This window comes from Engystomops pustulosus, chromosome 4, assembly GCF_040894005.1.
Source record: "Engystomops pustulosus chromosome 4, aEngPut4.maternal, whole genome shotgun sequence".
NCBI classification, from domain to species: Eukaryota; Metazoa; Chordata; class Amphibia; order Anura; family Leptodactylidae; genus Engystomops; species Engystomops pustulosus.
In genome coordinates, this window is record NC_092414.1 from 116,186,646 (window position 1) to 116,207,448 (window position 20,803).

General features: G+C 37.5%; 1 protein-coding gene across 2 annotated transcripts in view; it reads left to right on the forward strand.

Annotated features, from left to right (window-relative positions):
* The window catches only part of LAMB1 (laminin subunit beta 1), a 38,820-nt gene that overhangs the window by 1,004 nt on the left and 17,013 nt on the right, over positions 1–20,803 (forward strand). For both annotated transcript variants that reach the window (XM_072147132.1, XM_072147133.1), the window contains 21 exons: positions 1,818–1,993; positions 5,625–5,760; positions 6,392–6,465; positions 6,945–7,133; positions 7,230–7,293; positions 7,883–8,085; positions 10,779–10,899; positions 11,095–11,283; positions 11,561–11,740; positions 11,830–11,942; positions 12,420–12,499; positions 12,914–13,049; positions 13,127–13,285; positions 13,360–13,487; positions 13,808–13,928; positions 15,137–15,335; positions 15,814–15,957; positions 18,669–18,900; positions 19,273–19,436; positions 19,616–19,840; positions 20,563–20,780. In XM_072147132.1, the coding sequence (XP_072003233.1) occupies positions 1,818–1,993; positions 5,625–5,760; positions 6,392–6,465; positions 6,945–7,133; positions 7,230–7,293; positions 7,883–8,085; positions 10,779–10,899; positions 11,095–11,283; positions 11,561–11,740; positions 11,830–11,942; positions 12,420–12,499; positions 12,914–13,049; positions 13,127–13,285; positions 13,360–13,487; positions 13,808–13,928; positions 15,137–15,335; positions 15,814–15,957; positions 18,669–18,900; positions 19,273–19,436; positions 19,616–19,840; positions 20,563–20,780 (3,251 nt within the window). The remainder of the gene's footprint in view (positions 1–1,817; positions 1,994–5,624; positions 5,761–6,391; positions 6,466–6,944; positions 7,134–7,229; positions 7,294–7,882; positions 8,086–10,778; positions 10,900–11,094; positions 11,284–11,560; positions 11,741–11,829; positions 11,943–12,419; positions 12,500–12,913; positions 13,050–13,126; positions 13,286–13,359; positions 13,488–13,807; positions 13,929–15,136; positions 15,336–15,813; positions 15,958–18,668; positions 18,901–19,272; positions 19,437–19,615; positions 19,841–20,562; positions 20,781–20,803) is intronic.

Here is a 20,803-nt window from a genome sequence, read left to right on the forward strand (position 1 = left end):
TTTGGTGAACTATTCTAATTGAGAGGCGTCTTCCATGTTATTTGCTGACTTTTTATTATATTCTCCACTGAGGAATAAGTTAATATTCTGAGATAATCTTTACACTATATAAAGCTTAATACTTCAGCATCCATATACTTTTTTGCATAGTAATTAAACTGTACAGATGGAAGCCATTCAGACCCACACGAAGTGAGACGACATCATTATCTGTCTTTGTTGCAAATATGTTTTGTGTTATGTTTCTTTGAAGATTGCATTTGTTATGAGTTATGTATGTCTTAAAGATGCATGGATTCACTCATATATATTTAGGCAGGGTTTTCCTTGCATTTTTTTTATTTTTTGAAAGGGAAAAAACACTTAAGTCTAAAACTGAAAAGATTAAAATGCTGTTCCACTAAAGGGCTTCACATCCTGGTGCATACAAACGGTTAATGGCCCCCAAGAGAGAGAACAGAAATGAGAAGCAGGGAGTGGTCTACTTGTTTCTAACAGTATGTAGATAAAGCTTCTAAGGTCCCTTTTGTATTGAAATCTGCTCTTTTCTATAGCTTCCCACCCAATAGCATACTAGAGGGATCACACAACCCCCTATATAGACAATTATAGGGATTATAACAGGGAGTTACATGTTGTGGCAAAGGGCAATATGGAACAAGAACAAGCTGTGACCCTGATTTATTCCCTGTAGATTTTTTGTAAAGTTGCTTGGAGAGGTAGTTGCTTAGCTTAGGTTTGCACAGCAGTTTTGGTGGTTTAGTGTTTTTTGGGTCTAAGAGACACATTCTTACCCTAATGTCTTAGCAATGTTCCTGGATTATCTTTTCCTATTTTGGAAATGAATACAGTATATAACAATGACTCCAGGCAAAATAAAATAATGCCAGGAGAAGTGAGTTAAAATTATATGCTGTGAGCTCTGTATGGAGCTCCCTGGGAAGGGGCACTAATACAGGAATCCTCACATCTTTCCGAGAAGAGGAAGACTATTGAATCCCAATGTTTGTTTAGTCTTTGAAGTTGAACTAAGTTGTGGAATTTTGTGTGGTTAACTGATTAGTGTGGTGTGCTCTTTGTATAGTGAAGGTAGGAGCATTGAAATAAATGTGACCAGGATTTTTACAGCTTTGCAATATAGAATCATTTCTTAACATTCATGTTGGAATTAGGAGTTATAGCAAGCTGTATGTGCACCTAATGAAGTGAATGGGTCATCTATGAGTGAAAGTTGCTCCAACAAACTTAAACAGAACATTTTATGTGGTTGACACTGCACTAAATATTCAGACCATAGAGTGTACTACCTGTGGAATTTGAAGGTATTAGCCCCACTGTGAAAGAACGAGTCTTGTTAGATGGTTCCTCATTATCTATTCACTATTAACTCTAAATATAATTAACATTATTTTTTCTTTTGCTCAAGATCTTGAGCTCTTACATCTGTTGTGATGTCTGGATATAACTGCTAATTACTAGAAGGTGAACGTCATTATTCTTCATGATGTCAATTCCTTCTGCATCAAAATGTATGACATAGACAACAGATGAATGCTAATGCTGTTTCCTGTTTGTACATATAAAAACCCTTTTCTTGCCTGGAAGGAATTTGTTAGGTTTGTTCTTTATGAGCTTTTAGCAATAAAGTATGTACATAGAGAAACCACCCAGGCAGTAACTTTAAAGGCTACTTATTACATTCTAGACATTTTTCATGTATCATCATATATAAGCAAACTTCACATCACAGTCCATGTTATATAAATTAACCTTTTATTAATTCTTGTAAATTAAGATTTATTAACATCATTTTTCAGTTATCATTCTGGGACTTGTTCGATCTCAAGAACCAGATTTCAGCCATGGCTGTGCAGAAGGCAGCTGTTACCCAGCCACCGGTGACTTGTTAATAGGACGTTCAGAGCAACTTTTTGCATCTTCCACATGTGGAGTCCAGAGGCCTGAATCTTTCTGTATAGTCAGTCATCTCCAGGTAATCCCTTTTCAAGATCCTCCTAAATTGTACTCCCATCACTGCTTACACGGTTTTTTAGTAGAATTCCTTTCCCATGAAATCTGAGCTATACAGAATGGATGCAATGTGTCCTATGGGGGATATGCAGCTCTTCCCAGGCACGGATACAGCTCTCCCCCTCAACATTCCCCATTAAACAGAAAACATCTGGCTTGTAGACTGGGCGTAATGTGAACATTCACACACATTTGCATTGTTTGAACAGTTGCATCTGCACAGTGTTTCCTGTGCTTGTTTATTATGCATTCTGGATAGAAGACCTTTTTCTTTCTTTCATTAACTTTTAGTCCAGAGTTCAGAACAATGCAGATTACCAGCATTTTATATTGGTTAAGATTTGAATCATTTTCAAAATTTCCTACCTGTTTCCATGCTTGTCTTTAAGCACTTTTGTGAATGCCTTTATTGTATATTGGGTCGGTAAGTAAGAGCTCTCCTAACGGAGACTTTACCAATTAAGGGAAACCCAGAATCCCCCAGTGGAGAGTCAGTGGCCAACATTTATCAAAACTAGTGCAGTTTTCCTGTGCAGTGTGCAGAGTGCGCCACATTAATCAAAACTGGCACACGGTCTTCATGAATTTGGCGCCCCCTGCATTGCTCTGGAAGTGTGCACCATTTTTTTTGGTGCACTTTGTGTGATCTGCAGAAATGTGGCGCATGTCAGTATTAAATTCGGCACAAACTCCAACTAAGCACTAACATGACCCTTTAGGTACACATTTTTTATGTCTTGAATTTTGCACATTCTTTTCATTGCAAAGTCAGAAAGAAAACTGGTGCAAACGCTTTAATAACTGTGGGCCAATGGCTGTTAGTCTACAAACACCTGCAATGCAGCATTAATTGGCAATGGCTCCATAAGGAGAGCTATTACTTACAAACCATAGTCAAAAGCCTCTTGGTCAGCTAAAGAAAATCTACCAGCAAAATCAAGCAAGAGAAACCAGGGACACTTACTCACAGATTTAGGCATCCTAGACTGTGGTAATATGCCAGTTATCCATTGCCTCCTTCCTTCTAAAATAAACTTAAAATTTTGCTGATGGGTCAAAAAGGCTTAAAGTCTCTTTAGGGTTTAAAGTCCCTTAGTACTGAAGATTAACTGGTTGTTACAATGAGCAGAACATGTCTCACCCAACTCCCTGCTCTCTCCCTCCTCCTGAGTAATCTTGCAGCAGCAGAAAGTGCAGGAGAAGGGGGACTGGCACTGCTCACTGTAACAGCCAGTGAAGCAACAGCACTAAAGGCTCTGGAAACACCCCCAAAGACCTTCTGGTGCATTAGTATAATTTTAACAGGAAGAAAGCCATGGATAACATTTATAAGAAAACTGCCACTGTCACAGTATCTGGATCAATGAGTAAGTTTTCCTGGTATACCATGTTTGATTTTGATCATAGATTTCCTTAAACCATTTCCCTGCACTCTACTGACAAGAGGCAAAAAGCACTTTCTAGAGTTGGGAATCTGTTCATTTTGGAATAGATAAAGTGGTTTGGCATTAATCCTGCATCATGTCATTATGCTCCTTGAAAGTCATGCTTGATGTTACAGGACTCTCTACAGGGTAGCCAAATGAGGCAATGTTTTCCTCATCCCATCCGGGAAAATGTATTTGCACGTTTCCTCTATTGTATTTTATAATGCATGACACATCATGTCCAGTCCATTTTCTGATCCCTGTAACTTCCTTTGTACTGATATACAGTTAATCCATTTAATAGTAAATACATATTATAGCGGTCCTATCAGGCTTTCAGGCTAACTTCTTTCTCTGACTATAACCTAAGTCAATCTGAAAAGTGTGTTTTGAAGGAAATCCTTACACCTGTGAGCATTTTGTGATCCTCCCCGTCCTCTTGAAAGTGCAAGAGGATACACCCTCTGGTTGCAGGTTTTTGCAGACAATGAAAAAGATTCAAACAATCCAGCACCTTTTTAATGAAAAAATTCTTGCTTCTTTATTGAATAATCATATAAAATCGATCAGCACATAGTGGTATCCACAAACAGCTAAGTCAATCTGACCAGCTGAACTTGAAACATTGGGATGCAAGGGTGCTAAAAGTCACTTCTGTTTAAATACTACAGCAGTTACTGAGGGGGCGGAGGCTGAGCTGTGCTCATTGAAGAGATGTCACACACCAGTGCACCAGAAGGCACAAATCCTGGAATAAAAATTAGTTTTTTTTAACATTCTTGCTGCAACTAACAGCACATAAAAGGATGTATCAGATGTTTTATCATCCTAAAATCACTTTTGTTTTTCTGATGAATAATGTGTTGTTATAAACTCTGAAGGAACTTTATTATGTTTCTGTGGCACAGACTGTCTGCTAAGAGACAGACTGCTGTGATAAAGCCTGTCATGGTGCATGAGCAGGAAAGGAGGAGGTGAAGCTCCACAGAGGGTGACTTAAAGTAGATTATTTTTGACCTCCTGACCCCTGATTATACTGTGACAAACTTTTTTCTCACAGCAGAAATAGATAAAGAGTAAGGAGAGTATATTTCCTTTTGTTATTTTTTAGGAGACAAACAGCTTCTGGCTTTAGTTTAATGTTTTAAAGTAATCTAAAACCACTGTAGAAATGCATTTATACAATGAATATAATACAAAACTTACTGAAATAGTACATACGGAAATCTAGATAGTTGCAAATATGATCTAAAATTTTATTTACCTCCTTCAATTTTAGACTTCAAAACTACGAATGACTCAGATTTGCCACATTTTTTAATAAATAATGTTAACTTTAGTTTTATGATATTTCTTCTAAACATGTGGACACTGGGCATGGCTTACTATGCAATATTCTATGATTTTGCTCTCAAATTGTTCCTCTAGATAGGCTTGAGCCTAAGTGATAAATCATGCATACTATATTTGTAGATTGGGTGTCTAGTTTTGTACTGTTAAGTACCAAACACAGTTTGTCAGGCTACAATCTAGTGCAAGCCTGTAGTTGATCAGTCCATAGCTCATTATATATGTAAATGCTAAAGATTTTGACTGGAGAGTATCACTAAGCTGATACGTCGAGATATTTCTTGTAGACATGATTGTAACATTGTTTTTAGCTATATAAGGAAATATTCTCTCCTGTGATGTAATTCAAACATATTACATATGCAGACATGGGCATTGTATGGTCCGAGGGCCCTCTAACTGTCTCTGAGAAGCCCACATGATATTGTTGAAAAATGTGAGTTTTCCTCGCCATCATTAAATAATGATGCAATTAGGTCCTCCCCATTTTCATTGAATCATTGTGATGTATTATTTACAGTTTTTTTATGCACGGATAGGTTATACAAGTTATACTGAATACAGTACATAGGTATTGAGAAGAACTGAGTCAAGAATGTTAGTCTGGTCTTCTAAATCCTTTCCAATTTCCCATGTGGCCCCAGAAGTCTAAAGTGATGCATGTAAATAGTCAGTTGTTGTAATCAAACTGAAGAACTTGCAATATGTCATAAATGTACTGTTATTTGTTGAGCGACATTAAAGTAGAAAAAAACTAAAAAAAATGTTACTTTATATTAGATGCAAAAACATATTAACTGACATGCATATTTTTAGGATGAAAAAAAATGCTTCATATGTGATTCAAGAACGCCTTATGACAGTGAAACTAACACAGAAAGCCATCGAATAGAAAATGTAGTCACATCATTCGACCCACATCGCTTCGATCTTTGGTGGCAGTCAGAAAATGGTAAATATATGCAGTGGGCTTACAAAGATTCTAAACCTGTTGGAATTGAATAATCTATTATGTAAAACTATTTGAGAGACATTTACTAAGCTAAGTGCTCTAGAACTCCTACTCTGTTCTGATTTAGGCACCACACCACCATGCTAGGTCTGTGACAACTCACCCATGTGCTGGCCGGAATCCACTGACTGACCAAACTGCCACAGGTGGAAATCCTTGCATCAGGAACCTTAATCGTGATTTCAGTTTTGGTCTGCTGTTTCGCTGGCAAGCATAATATATCACCATGGTGTAAGGAGACCCATCCTTGCTACTGTTTTTGGTCTGTAAAATCTGACCAGTACACAATACGGTTTTCATGGCCCTAGCACAGTGGTGTAGCCCCTGCCTTATGGTACTAGAGCCATGACTTAATAGGGGAATGTTATAATGCACCCAATTGCGTAAGATTGCTGTTTGATATACTCAGTGGTATTTGCAAAATTACAACATTTTTATCTTTATTATATTCTTTCTAAGCTAGTTTAATCATTAAACATGTGTTATCCATCTAGTAGACAACCAATACTTGTGTTTGATTCCAAGCAAGATGCATTGAGAATAATAAAATTCTTCTGTTTTCTTTACGAAGGTCTGGAAAATGTCACCATCCAGCTGGATCTTGAAGCAGAATTCCATTTCACTCATCTCATCATGACCTTTAAGGTTAGATATCCATGACTTCTCCTTGTGGATACAATAGCTGCTAGTATGGGACAAACTTGTACAGTATAAGGGCTTATTGTTAAGACATAATGCATGCATTGAACAGTGCAGCCATTGAAGAAAAATTAGAAAATGAAAATGCCTTTACATCAAACTTATGTCATACGTGCTGTATTCTGTCCATTTAGGAAGTGTATAAATTTAATCCTCTTGCTGTGTGTTTAGAAGCACCACATCTGCATACAGTTTCTTTGTCAAAGATCTAAACAGATGACAGGAAATAACATATGTTTTGTAATATATATTTCGTGCTCTTTTACTTCACATAGTTAGACATGTTCTTGTAGTTTTGGAAGGCTTTCATGTTCGAGAGCATCTTGCCAAAGCTTTATTGCTGGTCAAACCTTATAAATTTTATTACCGTAGTTGAGTTCTACGAGCAGATGTCTATGTTATAAAAGATTCACTTGTTTTTTTAGACATTCCGCCCAGCTGCAATGTTAATTGAAAGATCATCGGATTTTGGGAAAACATGGGCAGTATATAGATATTTTGCATATGATTGTGAGTCTTCCTTCCCTGGAATCTCAGTTGGCCCAATGAAAAAAGTGGATGATATAATCTGTGACTCACGATACTCTGACATTGAACCTTCTTCTGAAGGAGAGGTATTTTTTTTACTTTTTTTTATTATAAGCTCATATAAAATATTTTACATTTTAGAAAAGTTTTTATTGTAATTTTTTTTTAATTTGATCATATAGGTGATTTTTCGTGTGTTAGATCCAGCTTTCCGCATTGATGATCCGTACAGTCCTAGAATTAAAAGTAGGTGACAATATGTCTTTGTATGTAGATGTATCCTTTAATATGGGGTGACTTATCTAACCCCTGAAAGTTGAGCAGCAAAAGGTCAGACCAAGTAATTTCCATTCCTACTGGAAGTGGAGAGGAAATGACCTGCTCACTGCCACTCTGGTTTAATGACAGTATTCTGACACATGGGCATGTCACTTACTTCAGCCACTTATGGGGTGTAGCCCATGAAAACTTTGGACTGGGACCTTATATACCAAAACCTTGCCATTCCTGCACATTACACTTGAAAATATACAAATACTGTATGCTACACAGAGATATACACACAGCACCATACTCATGTACCTTATAAATAATGTCCAGCAGCAGCCCCGCATATATATGTTCTGTCCAGCAGAAGCCCCCTTTATTAATATACAGTGCAGCAGTAGACCCCTTCCCCCATTATTAGGCTGTCTAGCAGCCTCCCCACACAAATGAAACACTCAGAAACAAAACATAATTTCTGGGATGTTTTCTTGACATAGGACTTTTACATTAGCTAATGCTTTTGCTTCCATTTTATTTTATTTATTTATATTTATCTTTCTGTCTGAAGGTTTGCTGAGAATTACAAATTTAAGAATCAAATTCTTAAAGCTCCACACTTTGGGAGACAACCTGTTGGATTCAAGAGTTGAAATCAAAGAAAAATATTACTATGCTATTTACGATATGGTTGTCCGTGGTAATTGCTTCTGTTATGGACATGCCAGTGAATGTGCCCCTGTTAAAGGCTATGCTGACAATGTTGAAGGAATGGTAATTATTTATTTGTTACCTATTTGTTCTTGGCAATCATTTGATACAAAATGTAACTATAATTATTATTCTAAGCATAATGAAATTTCGGCATTCTATCATATATGCAATATCATGCTTCATATTGCCACATGATTTTAAGGGTCCTATGGAATCAGAAAAGCGGTATATTTGCTGCCTGTCAATTTTACTGAAAATATATAGTGTTAACTGTAGCCCTATGTTAATAATATGTCCCCAGTTCAATAGATATATTGGGGAGTATTTATTAGGGCTTCTGCGCCACACCAGAGGGGTGTAAAACGGGGTGTGGGCAACCAGGGGGCGGCAGGGAGTAGAGCGGCATGGGATGTTTCTGTCCCCGTGCCTGCGCACTTGCTGCAGCCCCAAAATTTTCATACAGGAAAATTTGCAGGCTGCGTTTGTTTCTATGCCATTAGAACAGCTCCTTACAACATTTCTATGTCTTTGGAGCTTCACTGATTTTATATTCATTAACCCCTTCCTGACCCGTGCAGTAAAAGTATGGCACGCCTTGGGTGTGGGTGCATGGAGGGGGCTCCCGGGCTGAGCCCTCTCCATAGCCGGTAAGACCTTGCTGCATATTTTTGCTGCAAAGCTGCCGACAGCTTCAAAAAGATGGCTGCGCTTGGTGGCAATCGTCGCTCATGACGTCATCGCTTTAACCATTTAATTACAATGTGCGAGGAGGAAAATCCCCATACACTGTCATACTCTAGTATGGCAGTATATGGTAGGATTAATCAGACAACCTAGGGTTAAAGTACCCTAGGGCAGTGATGGCAAACCTTTTGGAGTGCCCAAACTACAACCAAAACCCAGTTTTATGTCGCAGAGTGCCAACATAACAGTTTGAGCAGTAACCTATTGATCTCTGCTGTATCACAAGTTTCAATCGTATTGGCGTCCTGAGGACACCAATACAATAGAAAGCAGGAGACCTTTGGATTGTAGCTTCCCTCCAGTCTCCCCTTAACAGGAAGAATCAGGGGACCCAAAGCAGGAGCTCCAAAGATAATCCATCTCTGCCCACACCTTCTCGCTCCTCCTGTAGTCCTGGCAGCCAAGTAGGTGTCACTTTAAAATAGCACTGAGCATGACCTGGGCTGTCTTGGACTGCAGGAGGAAGCCTTGAGTCCAACTGGTAAATTCTGTGCTGGGTGCCCCCAGAAAGGGCTATGGGTGCCACCTCTGGCACCCGTGCCATAGGTTCGCCACCACTGCCCTAGGGGGTTTGAAAAATAGCAAAAGTAAAAATTAAAAAAAAGTTTTAAAAAATTGTAATAAAAAAAGTAAAAATTCAAATCACCCCCCCTTTCCCTAGAACTGATATAAATATACATAAACAGTAACAATCCTAAACACATTAGGTATCGCCCAAAAATGCCCGATCTATCAAAATATAATAATGATTTTTTTCACTGCGTTTAACCCTTAAAATAGCGCCTGAGGTTGAAAATGGCACTATTTTGCCATTTTGAAAAATATAAAAAATTCAATAAAAAGTGATCAAAAGATCGTGCAGTCCAAAAAATGTTGGCATTAAAAACATCATCAAAAGTTGCAAAAATAACACCACCCACAGCTCTGTACACTAAACTATAAAAAAGTTATTAGCGCCAGAAGATGGTAACCCCCCCAAAAGATAATTTTTTGGGTTTTTAATTTTGTAAATGTATGAAAACATTATAAAACCTATACAAATTTGGTATTCCCGTGATCACACCAACCCAAAGAATAAAGTAGACATGTCATTTGTGGCGCACAGTGAAAGCCGTAAAATCCAAGCCCACAAGAAAATGGCGCACATGCATTTTTTTCCCCATTTTCATTCCATTTGGAATTTTTTTCCCACATCTCAGTGCATGGCATGGAATATTAAATACAGTCACTATGAAGTGCAATTTGTTACGCAGAAAAAAAACCTTCACAGAGCTCTTTCCGTCTAAATTTTAAAAAGTTATAGATTTTTGAAGATGGAGAGTGAAAATTGGAAATGAAAAACAAAAAAGGGCCAAGTCGTTAAGGGGTTAAAGTGGTTTTGGCCGTTGGCAGTGTCTTATGATATAAGTATTGTTTGCGACAGTCGCATAAAAAGTTGCAAAAAACATCAAAAGTCTAAGCACATAGACCAGGGAGTCAATTTGCATCAAACTTTGCATCTAAACTGAAAGTCGCAAATCATGAATTCAGTCCCATTGTGGAAACTAGTCTATGCAAATAATTAATTTGGTGCAAGCGAGGTCCATGTAAAAGTGACTTTGCAATGTCCTATTTTTATTTGGCGCAATGGAAAGTGGCAAAACAGCATTTTCATCACAACTGTACCAAAACAATGCCAAACATAGATCTTCTTACAAAATTAAAGCAAATTATTGCTCTAGGTACATTAGAGGAAGAAGACATATTAGTGGATACAAGTAGCATTGTGAGAAAATTCCATGCCTTTTTTGGGTGCAGACAGACACACTTCACCAAATAAATATAAATAAAAAACATTTTTAATAGAAATAAATAAGAAATAGGATTTCTTAGCAGTTTTGCTAACATTTTAACAATACCATAATTAGCAATTTTATCATCGTCTGCTTTTGAAACCTCTATGCATTTTATACACGGTATAATGAATCATGAGCTGTTTCCTCTAACAAGACATGTTTCTTTCACTTGAGGTCCATGGTCGTTGTGTTTGCAGACATCACACAAAAGGTTTAAATTGTGAACAATGCATGGACTTTTACCACGATTTACCTTGGAGACCAGCAGAAGGCCGGAGCAGCAATGCTTGTAAAAGTAAGTGACAACACAATAAAGAGCATCATTCATGAAAAAATAGTGGCTCATAGGTTTCTACTAAAAGACTAAACTATATGTTTCAAGGTTTTATTGTCAGCCACAGAACTAGTAGTGCTTATATATTGTAGATCTGTGTGCTTATGTATTAATGTTCTATTCTTAACAGTGTATACATTTTGGCTTATTCTGCAGAATGTAATTGTAATGAACACTCCACACAATGTCATTTTGACATGGCTGTTTATATGTCAACTGGAAATACTAGCGGTGGGGTATGTGATGACTGTCAGCATAACACAATGGGTCGGAACTGTGAGCAATGCAAGCCATTCTTCTATCAGCACCCAGACAAGGACATCCGGGACCCAAATATATGTCAACGTAAGTATCCTAAAAGTCTTTACTCTGAGCCTTAGTTTCTGGCAGTGCTCCATCATTTCTAGCTAACAGCAGCTATTGTTCCTTTTATTGCACTTTATGTCTGAGGAGAGGTGTTGTATGACTTTATAAGGCTCTATTCTCACAGCAGTTTCATTTGCCTAGAAATCTTTGAATGAATGTATTTCCTCCATGAAGAATTACATTGTTACTTGGATACCAACTGCAGAATATGTTGGTATAATAAAGTAAAGAATAAATACACAGATTTCTTTTTCAGCTTGTAATTGTGACCCAGCTGGTTCTCAAAATGGAGGAATATGTGACCGCTATACTGACTTCTCATTTGGACTGATTGCTGGGCAGTGTCGTTGTAAAGCAAATGTTGAAGGTGAAAGGTGTGATAGGTGCAAAGAAGGGCACTATGAATTAAGTGCGGAAGATCCAGATGGATGTCAACGTAAGAATTCTTTCTCAATGATTTATGTATACATTATTACTTCATGACTAATTCAAATGGTTTATACAATATTTTTGTATCTACTGAAGCTTGTGGATGCAATCAACTGGGAACAATACCTGGTGGAAATTCCTGTGACTCCCAAGATGGCAACTGTTATTGCAAGCGTTTTACTACCGGAAAGAAGTGTGATCAGTGCATGGTAACATTAATCTTATCTAATATTTGTTTCTAAAATACCGTTGCTAAGTAATGCCTACATCCCTTATGTATGACATTCATACGAATGTCATATGTATGCTTGGCCGATCTGAGCATGCATTTGTATGGAAATTCATTTGTATGGCCACAAAACACCTAAATATAGATAACACAGGATTGTCCTATTGAGAGTAGGTCACTTCCTCACCTTATTGCTCACTCATATTATTATATAAGTACATTATGAGTCCTCAGGAATGTACAGATGGTAAATATTTTACTATTTTCATCTATTTTCACCTATTTCTCTTCAGTAGGCAAAGTATGCCGTGGCTCTATCTGATAATATTCTGTTGTATTTTGTAATATTACTAATAAAAAATTACAACACACTCTTGTTAATGGCTGCTAATATACGCAATAAAAAAACTACTATTAAAATGCAAATAACAGAAATGTTTGTGCCTTTTTTGTACAGCCTGAATTCTGGGGTTTGAGCAATGATTTAGATGGCTGTCGGCCTTGCGATTGTGACCGTGGTGGTTCATTCGACAATAAGTAAGCTAAATCTTTAAATTCTTCTCTTTTAATCATTGACTTCTTAGTTGTAACATGCCAACTAGTTAGCAAAGCAATGCTTTTTATGTAGTTGTTGTAAATCAGGCAACACATGGGTTATAAAACTTGCAAACTGGTAAAAAGCAGTTGGAACAAGAGGACTATAAAAATTAGATTTATTGGTAGACAGTAAATCCCTAAAAAGAAGAATGCAAATGTTCTACTGGACCAGTACCCATTTGAAAATAGAAAATGTACATACATAAAAACTATACTCAAGTAATACTGTTCAACTGTTCGTGGTTCAAAGGAAATTTCTATTTGTATTCTGGATTGTCTTCTGGTATATCTTATTGTTATGTCACATCTCTGCTATAAATGAGATTTCTCAGTTTGGTTTCATGCTATCCACAGCTGTTCTCCTGAATCTGGCCAGTGCCGCTGTAGATCACACATGATTGGCCGTCAGTGCAACGAAGTGGAATCTGGTTTTTATTTCATTTCTTTAGATCATTACATCTATGAAGCTGAGGATGCAGATTTTGGACCTGTAAGTATTTATCCTTTTCCTAAGATGTTCTAATTTCTCTTTATTAGATTTTCATAGTCTTTGCTGTTTCCTAACAGGGTGTAAATGCTGTGGAGAGGCTACTTCCTCAAGATCGTACTCCTTCCTGGACTGGACCTGGTTTTGCCAAAGTTCCAGAAGGAGCGTACTTGGAATTTCATATCAACAATATTCCAACCTCTATGGAGTATGATCTTTTGATTCGTTATGAACCACAGGTAGGGTTTTATCCATTAAATCCCAATATTGAGCTCCCACTGTCACAAAATGCTAATATGTATTTGTGTGTCAGCTTCCAGAGCAGTGGGAAGAGGCAGTGATTACAGTTATACGCCCTGGGAAAATTCCCACAAGCAGCAGATGTGGTAATACTGTACCCACTGATGATAACCAGAATGTGGCTTTACCACCAGGATCTCGGTGAGTAGAAAGTTAGCATTTGGAGTAGATTATACCTGAAAATGTGCACATAATTGATGCACTTTATGCATTTTTATGCTTATACAGGACTTTCAAAACCTGTTAACATAGATCTGTATTCATGCAAATGTTTGGAAGAGTACTTTTTCTTCCCATTTATAATGGTATATAAGATACATTGGATGAACAACCAGATGTTGATATTTCTATGCACAGTCGGTGTAAAGATTACACTAGGTTCCTGATTTTAAAATACTCATTTTCTCTAATGTACTAGAAGGAAGACAATAATTAAGATGTGCTTTGTTCCATAATTCCAGGTATATTGTCCTCCCACGTCCCATATGCTTTGAAAAAGGCTTAAATTATACAATACGTCTGGAACTGCCTAGGTATTCAGTTAACTCTAATGTAGAGAATCCGTACACATTAATTGACTCAGTAAGTATATTTTCCTTTAAAGTATTAGTATTTTCAATTATAATTGTTTGATTTTTCATTAGTTTTTTTTTAAACTGTCTCTGTATGGAATCAGTATCTCAGAATTGCATTAAAAAAAGTAAATGGGGGAATTTATTAAGACTGGTTCATTGAACGCCAGTCTTAATACCTCCCCCCTCCTGTTGGCATACTGAACATCTGGCATAGATTTAATATATGAATATCTGGCAGATACTATACTAAATAGGGCAGCACTGGGCGCTCATGCCCGCCTGGGCCCTTCTTACCCTAAAGTGTCAAGCAGGGTGGAAAACTGACAAATATCATTAACAGGGCTCTTTATTTGCCTAGTCCACCTAGTCCAAGATATGTTATATGTCTCAACATCAGAATGATGTCTTCTTCAAATCAATAAGAACAAATATGCAGTACAGTACTTGTTTTTAAAGATGATAAATGCGTATGTTAATGATAATGTTAATAACATTTGTTAAGACGGTGGGGGACATTTATTAATTTGCCTACAACAGAATAATGTCCACGTCTAGCTCAACAAAAGGGGCATGGCCTGTGAAAAGGGACATGGCCTCACACCAAAAAGGTGCATGTGCCAAAAATACTGCTGACCCAACAGAATTTTCTCCTAATTTTCTGGTGTAACGTAAGCCAACTAATAGGAGGTGCAGAGTATGACTAGACAGCCTTATACTGCACCAGATCCAGCAACAGACACTTATATGAATCTGGTGCAGAATAAGACTGTCTAGTCAAGCACTGTCTAACCTGAGGACCCTTTTTATAAATCTGCCCCACTGTTTCCTCTCATTTTTTCTGAGCAACTATTTTAATTATAATGTAATGTAAAACTTCCTTCCCGGATTGAATTGTATGATAACATTTAATCCCAAAGAGAGGTCTTATTTTTACATTAAAATCTGTAAAGACGTCTCAGAACCAGACCAGTGCCCCTTTGAAAGTCCAACTTGTACATTTACTGCTCATCTCCAGGTATAAGCATTGCCTAGCACAACTTGATTTAATTAGTCAACTAAGCTTAGTGAGGGCTGCACTCTATACTTAATCACAAGTTAATTGTTTTAGAACTAAATTTAGTCCATGGGAATATTTGTTTTCTTGTAACATGAAATTGCAAAATATATATCTATTTATCTAAAATGTTAACTCAATTGGTAAAATTCTTTCCACAGATTGTTTTACTGCCTCATGTTAAGTCACTTGACTTATTCGGCATGGGAGGTTCAGGAGATGATACCAGTAATGCCTGGCAGACGTTCGAGAGATACAGATGTTCAGAGAATAGCCAAAGTGTTGTGAAAACTCCATTGACTGATGTCTGCAAACATTTCCTCTTCAGTATCTCTGCAGTGCTACATGAAGGCGCCTTGGGTATGTATTTATTTTGAATCACTTTGATGATGAGAAATAGGAATATATTATGGTACACATAAGGTTAAGGCTCTAAATACAAAATACTACTACTGTATGTTCATGGCATCATGACCTCTGTTTACACCAAAAGCCATAGTAAGATCTGAATGATGATTGTAAGACCTCACTGACCCATAAAGAAGGTGCTATAGAGTTCCAACTAGGTGACTGCTGCCTATACTGGAAGAAGAGCCTTAGCCTTTTTTGGCCACCATTGACAATATACCTTAGCAGGCATGTAAACATATCTATAAATGACTAAATGTAAATATTATATTTGGATGGTTCTTTTTAGAACTTGATTAATAGACTTATGCATAAAATATATAAAATTGTATTGAGTTTTAAATGTGAGACAGTGAAATGTCCAATGATATAGGCAGAATCTTTGGTATTGAAAACATTTTTACAGTTTTGTTATTTTTATTTTATCCAGAATGTCATTGCGATCCACAAGGCTCATTGAGTGCAGTGTGTGACCCTAATGGAGGACAGTGTCAGTGTCGTCCAAATGTTGTTGGCAGGAACTGTGATAAATGTGCCCCAGGGACTTATGGATTTGGACCTAATGGATGTAAACGTAAGTATACATTTTCTGGTGTTAAATTAGAAGTAGAAAAAAAGATGACTCATTTATTACTGTGTCACATAACATGGCGTTGAGAAATGTTTTTTATTTTGAAGGCATGGGGTGGAGGTTGAGTGCACTTGTGATAATCTGTGATAAGACATTCGGTGTGAGGCACATGATAAATCCAGAACACCTTAGTTTACCACAGGAAAGTTGACAACTTTACAAGTCATATTTACTTTTTGTTGCGCGTAGCTAATTTTCTATCTGAAAAATCACACTGCTGGAATTCCACACTACCCTATCCTTGTATGGTACAACATTTTCACAAATACAATTAGTGACAGGTTCCCAGTCTTATTTTAGCTAAAAATGTTAAACTTTATAATTTTGCCTGCCATGAATTCAGATCTAGCAGGAGTTGAGGGGGGAGCATGGCTTCCTCTGGCTGAATCCAACAGCCCCTCCCGATACCTTCTCAGCATTTAGCAAATAATGTCTTGTGACTAGGGTGACATCTTATAAGGCCCTTTTTGTCTCCTAACATTTGTAAACTGTACCCCATGCATGTATCTGATCACATGCAATCCCAGCATGCCTTCATAGAGGATGGGAGGAGTAAAGGTCCATGCAGGCATGCTGTGATTTCATGTGATCACATACATGCATGGGGTACAGTTTGCAAATGTTAGGAGGCAAAATTACCTTAGATGATGTCACCTTGGTCACATGACATTATTTGCGGAATGCTAAGATGGCATGGGGTGGAGCTGCTGGATTCAGCTTGAAGAGGCCACACACCCCTTTGACACCTGCTGGATCTGAATGTATGCCAGGCAGGAGTATAAAGTTAAATTGTGAGGGATTGTGAGGGAAACAAATTTTAGCTAAAAGAAGGGTGTCATTTAATTAATAAAGCTGCATGGGAACCTATCACTAGCTGTATTTGTGAAAAATGTTGGGACAGGTTTCCTTTAACCCCTTAAGGACCATGCCCTTTTTCGTTTTTGCGTTTTTATTTTTCACTCCCCACCTTCAAAAATCTATAACTTTTTTATTTTTCCGTGTACAGAGCTATGTGATGGCTTATTTTCTGCGTAACAAATTGCGCTTCGTAGTGATGGTATTAAATATTCCATGCCGTGTACTGGGAAGTGGGAAAAAAATTCTAAATGCAGTGAAAATGATGAAAAAACACATTTGCGCCATTTCTTGTGGGCTTGGATTTTACAGCTTTCACTGTGCGCCCCAAATGACAGGTCTATTTCATTCATTGGGTCAATACGATCACGAGGATACCAAATTTGGATAGGTTTTATAATGTTTTCATACATTTACAAAAATTAAAACCTCCTGTACAGAAAAAAAATTCTTCATTTTGCTGTGTTCTTGCGCTAATAACTTTTTCATACTTTGGTGTATGGAGCTGTGAGTGGTGTCATTTTTTGCGACTTCTGATGACGTTTTCAATGCTTCTATTTTTAGGACTGTGCGACCTTTTGATCACTTTTTATAGAATTTTTTCTATTTTTCAAAATGGCAAAAAAATGCCATTTGCGACTTCGGGCGCTATTTTCCGCTACAGGGTTAAACGCAGTGAAAAACGGTTATTATATTTTGATAGATCGGGCATTTTCGGACGCGGCAATACCTAATGTGTTTATGATTTTTACGGTTTATTTATATTTACATCAGTTCTAGGGAAAGGGGGGTGATTTGAATTTTTATGTTTTTTTAATATAATTTTTTTTTTTTTACTTTTTTTTATTTATTTTTTTTACTCTTTTTCAGACTCCCTAGGGTACTTTAACCCTAGATTGTCTGATTGATCCTACCATATACTGCCATACTACAGTATGGCAATATATGGGGATTTTGCATACCATCTATTACAATGTGCAGATCGCACATTGTAATAGATAGCCTCGATCATGACAGCCTTGGATCTTTATGTGATCCCAGGCTGTCATGGCAACGGATCGCCGCTCCCCGGTGACGTCACGGGGAGTGACGATCGGAGCCAAGATGGCGGCGCCCACGCGCCGCCGGCTCTTTAATGCCGCCGGCAGCTTTGCCGGCGGCGATCAAAGGGTTAACACCCGCGATCGGTGCAAGCACCGATCGCGGGTGTTAGCGACGGGCGTTTGCTTCATTATGAAGCAAATGCCCGGTGAGTATGAAGAGCGCTCGGCCCGTGAGCCCTCTTCATACTCCCCCATGCGCAGTAAGACGTAAGGGTACGTCTTACTGCGCTATGGGGTTAAAGCAGTGGTTCTCAACCTTTCTAATGCTGTGACCCCGCAATACAGTTCCTCATGCTGTGGTGACCCCAAACCATGCAACTTGCAGTAAAAACACAGTAAAATTTCGGCTCAGATGGCTTTAGGCGACCCCCGGTTTTGGTCGTTCGACCCCCGCTGGGGTCCCGACCCACAGGTTGAGAACCACTGCTTTAAAGCATCCTGCTAAATTTGTCTTATTCTATTTCACTAGAATTTTTTTTCCAGTAAGTTTTTCAGATTTCCAATTTTGTGCTTTATTTAAGTGAAAGTTACAAATTAAATATAATAATGATTTAATTTGCAAAGGTTACTTCATTTCCAACAATTTAAGGTGTTGTACAACTTAACAGCTACTATACTCTCTCAAATTAAATTACATGTGGACTTATTTTTATATGTGAGTTACAATACCCAAACAATTTACTCTCATTTTTTCAGCTTGTGAGTGCAACCTGAAAGGATCTTCTCATTCTTTTTGCCACATGGAAACTGGTCAGTGCCCATGCTTTCATGGTGCCTTTGGACGTCAGTGTGATGAATGCTTGCCTGGTTACTGGGGATTTCCTAATTGTCAACAATGCCAGTGCAATGGACATGCTGAAGATTGCAACCCACTAACTGGAGAGTGCACCAACTGTAGAAACTATACGGAAGGCTACAGTTGTGAAAGGTATTTTCCTTTCATATAAATTTTGTAAACATTTTATTTGTTATTTTGTTATCACTAATATTATGATAAATATGTATTGATTTTTTATTGCTTTAGTGGTTTTAAAATCTAGGTATGGTTGTGTATCTTGGCATCACAGCTGACATCCAATGACCATCAGATATTGTCTGGGGGCTGCTTTGTACATACATAATATCTGAAGCTGGAATCAGTGCATGTCAACATATTTCAACTGTGCTAATTTACTAAGGAGGATTGCAGTTATTGATCATTGAGTGTGTCAGAAAATCTCTGAGCTCATTTACTTGGTGTGATTTGGATTGTCCAATTTGGACTGTACCGTTGGTCTGACTTTTTACATGTCTTTTTCAGATGTTTAGCTGGCTATTATGGGGATCCCCGGTTAGGCACAGGTGATCACTGCAGGCCTTGCCCATGTCCTGATGGACCTGGTAGTGGAAGGCAATTCGCCACTGGATGTTATAAAGATCCTTCTACTGAGTATGTTGTTTGTTCATGCAACAAAGGCTATACAGGTAAGCATTTCCAATATGTAGTCCACAATTCCTAAACCAAGGAGCCAAGTCTTCCAATGTCTGATTATCTGCGTGTAGAGTCTGATATAAAATTAATATGCTAGGATCATATTTGTAAGCTAATATTCATAACTATAACTACTGTATTTTAAACCAAAGTTTATTTATTTATACTTTAGGTATAAGATGTGATGAATGTGCCTCTGGATACTTTGGAAATCCAGAAGAGATCGAAGGAACATGTCAACCATGTAATTGCAATAATAACATAGATATGTTGGATCCATCTGCTTGTGACAAGCGCACTGGAGTATGTCTGAAATGTCTCCATCACACAGAGGGCGAGAATTGTCAGCAATGTCAACTGGGTTACTACGGAAATGCTTTCCAGCAAGACTGTAAAAGTGAGGCCTTTGTTTAATTTTTTTTTTTTTAAATATAAACTGTATTTTTGTAACTTTACAAAACAATGCGTATTTATTGATTTTTATCTATGGTATATATTATTATAATTAGAATTTCAATTGGGAATATTCGGCATTGTATGATATCTAGTTTCCAAATAGTCTTTTATTTTACTATTATAGTATGATATACTGTATAGTAATAAGTAAAATTTAGACAAGGATGACTGCAAAGAATGACTTGATAAAATACAATCTTCTGGTTTTGTAAATTAATCTTCTGTGGTACAGAATAATTCAAATATTTTTTTCTGCCCTTTGAAATTATATGCTATAAAAATTTTTAAAATTTAATTTTTCGGAGTACCAAGATATTATTCTCCGTTCCACCTACAATACTTCTACCTTCTGATAAAATCTTGATGCATGCCTTTTTTAGAATCACAAAATATCCTCTGGAGGTGAAACATTTAGGTTCAAGTTCCTTTAGTTCCTTTTAGACTGACATCCTCATTTCATTTCTCCGATGTTTATGTTCCTTAATGGGCTAAACACTTCATCCAGCTACACTGAGGAATATATTGTTTTTCTACCAACAACTTTATTGAAACCTTAAGAGTCCCATATATATACTTCATGTATCTAAGAATAGTACTAAGTGGATGGTTTGTTTTTTCTTTTATAAACCAATTGCTTCTTTAAACCAATTGCTTTATTTGCAGAGTGTGTCTGTAATTACCTGGGTACAGATCAGGATTACTGCCAGGGAGACAGCAGCTGCCACTGTAATATTACCACCGGCCAGTGTCCATGCTTAAGCCACGTGATAGGACAAAGCTGTGACTATTGCGCACCAAATACCTGGAATCTAGCGAGTGGAAATGGTTGTGAGTCATGTGGCTGTGACCCTGGCCGTTCCCTGGGTCCATCCTGCAATCAGGTAGTATTATTTCTACTGTGAAG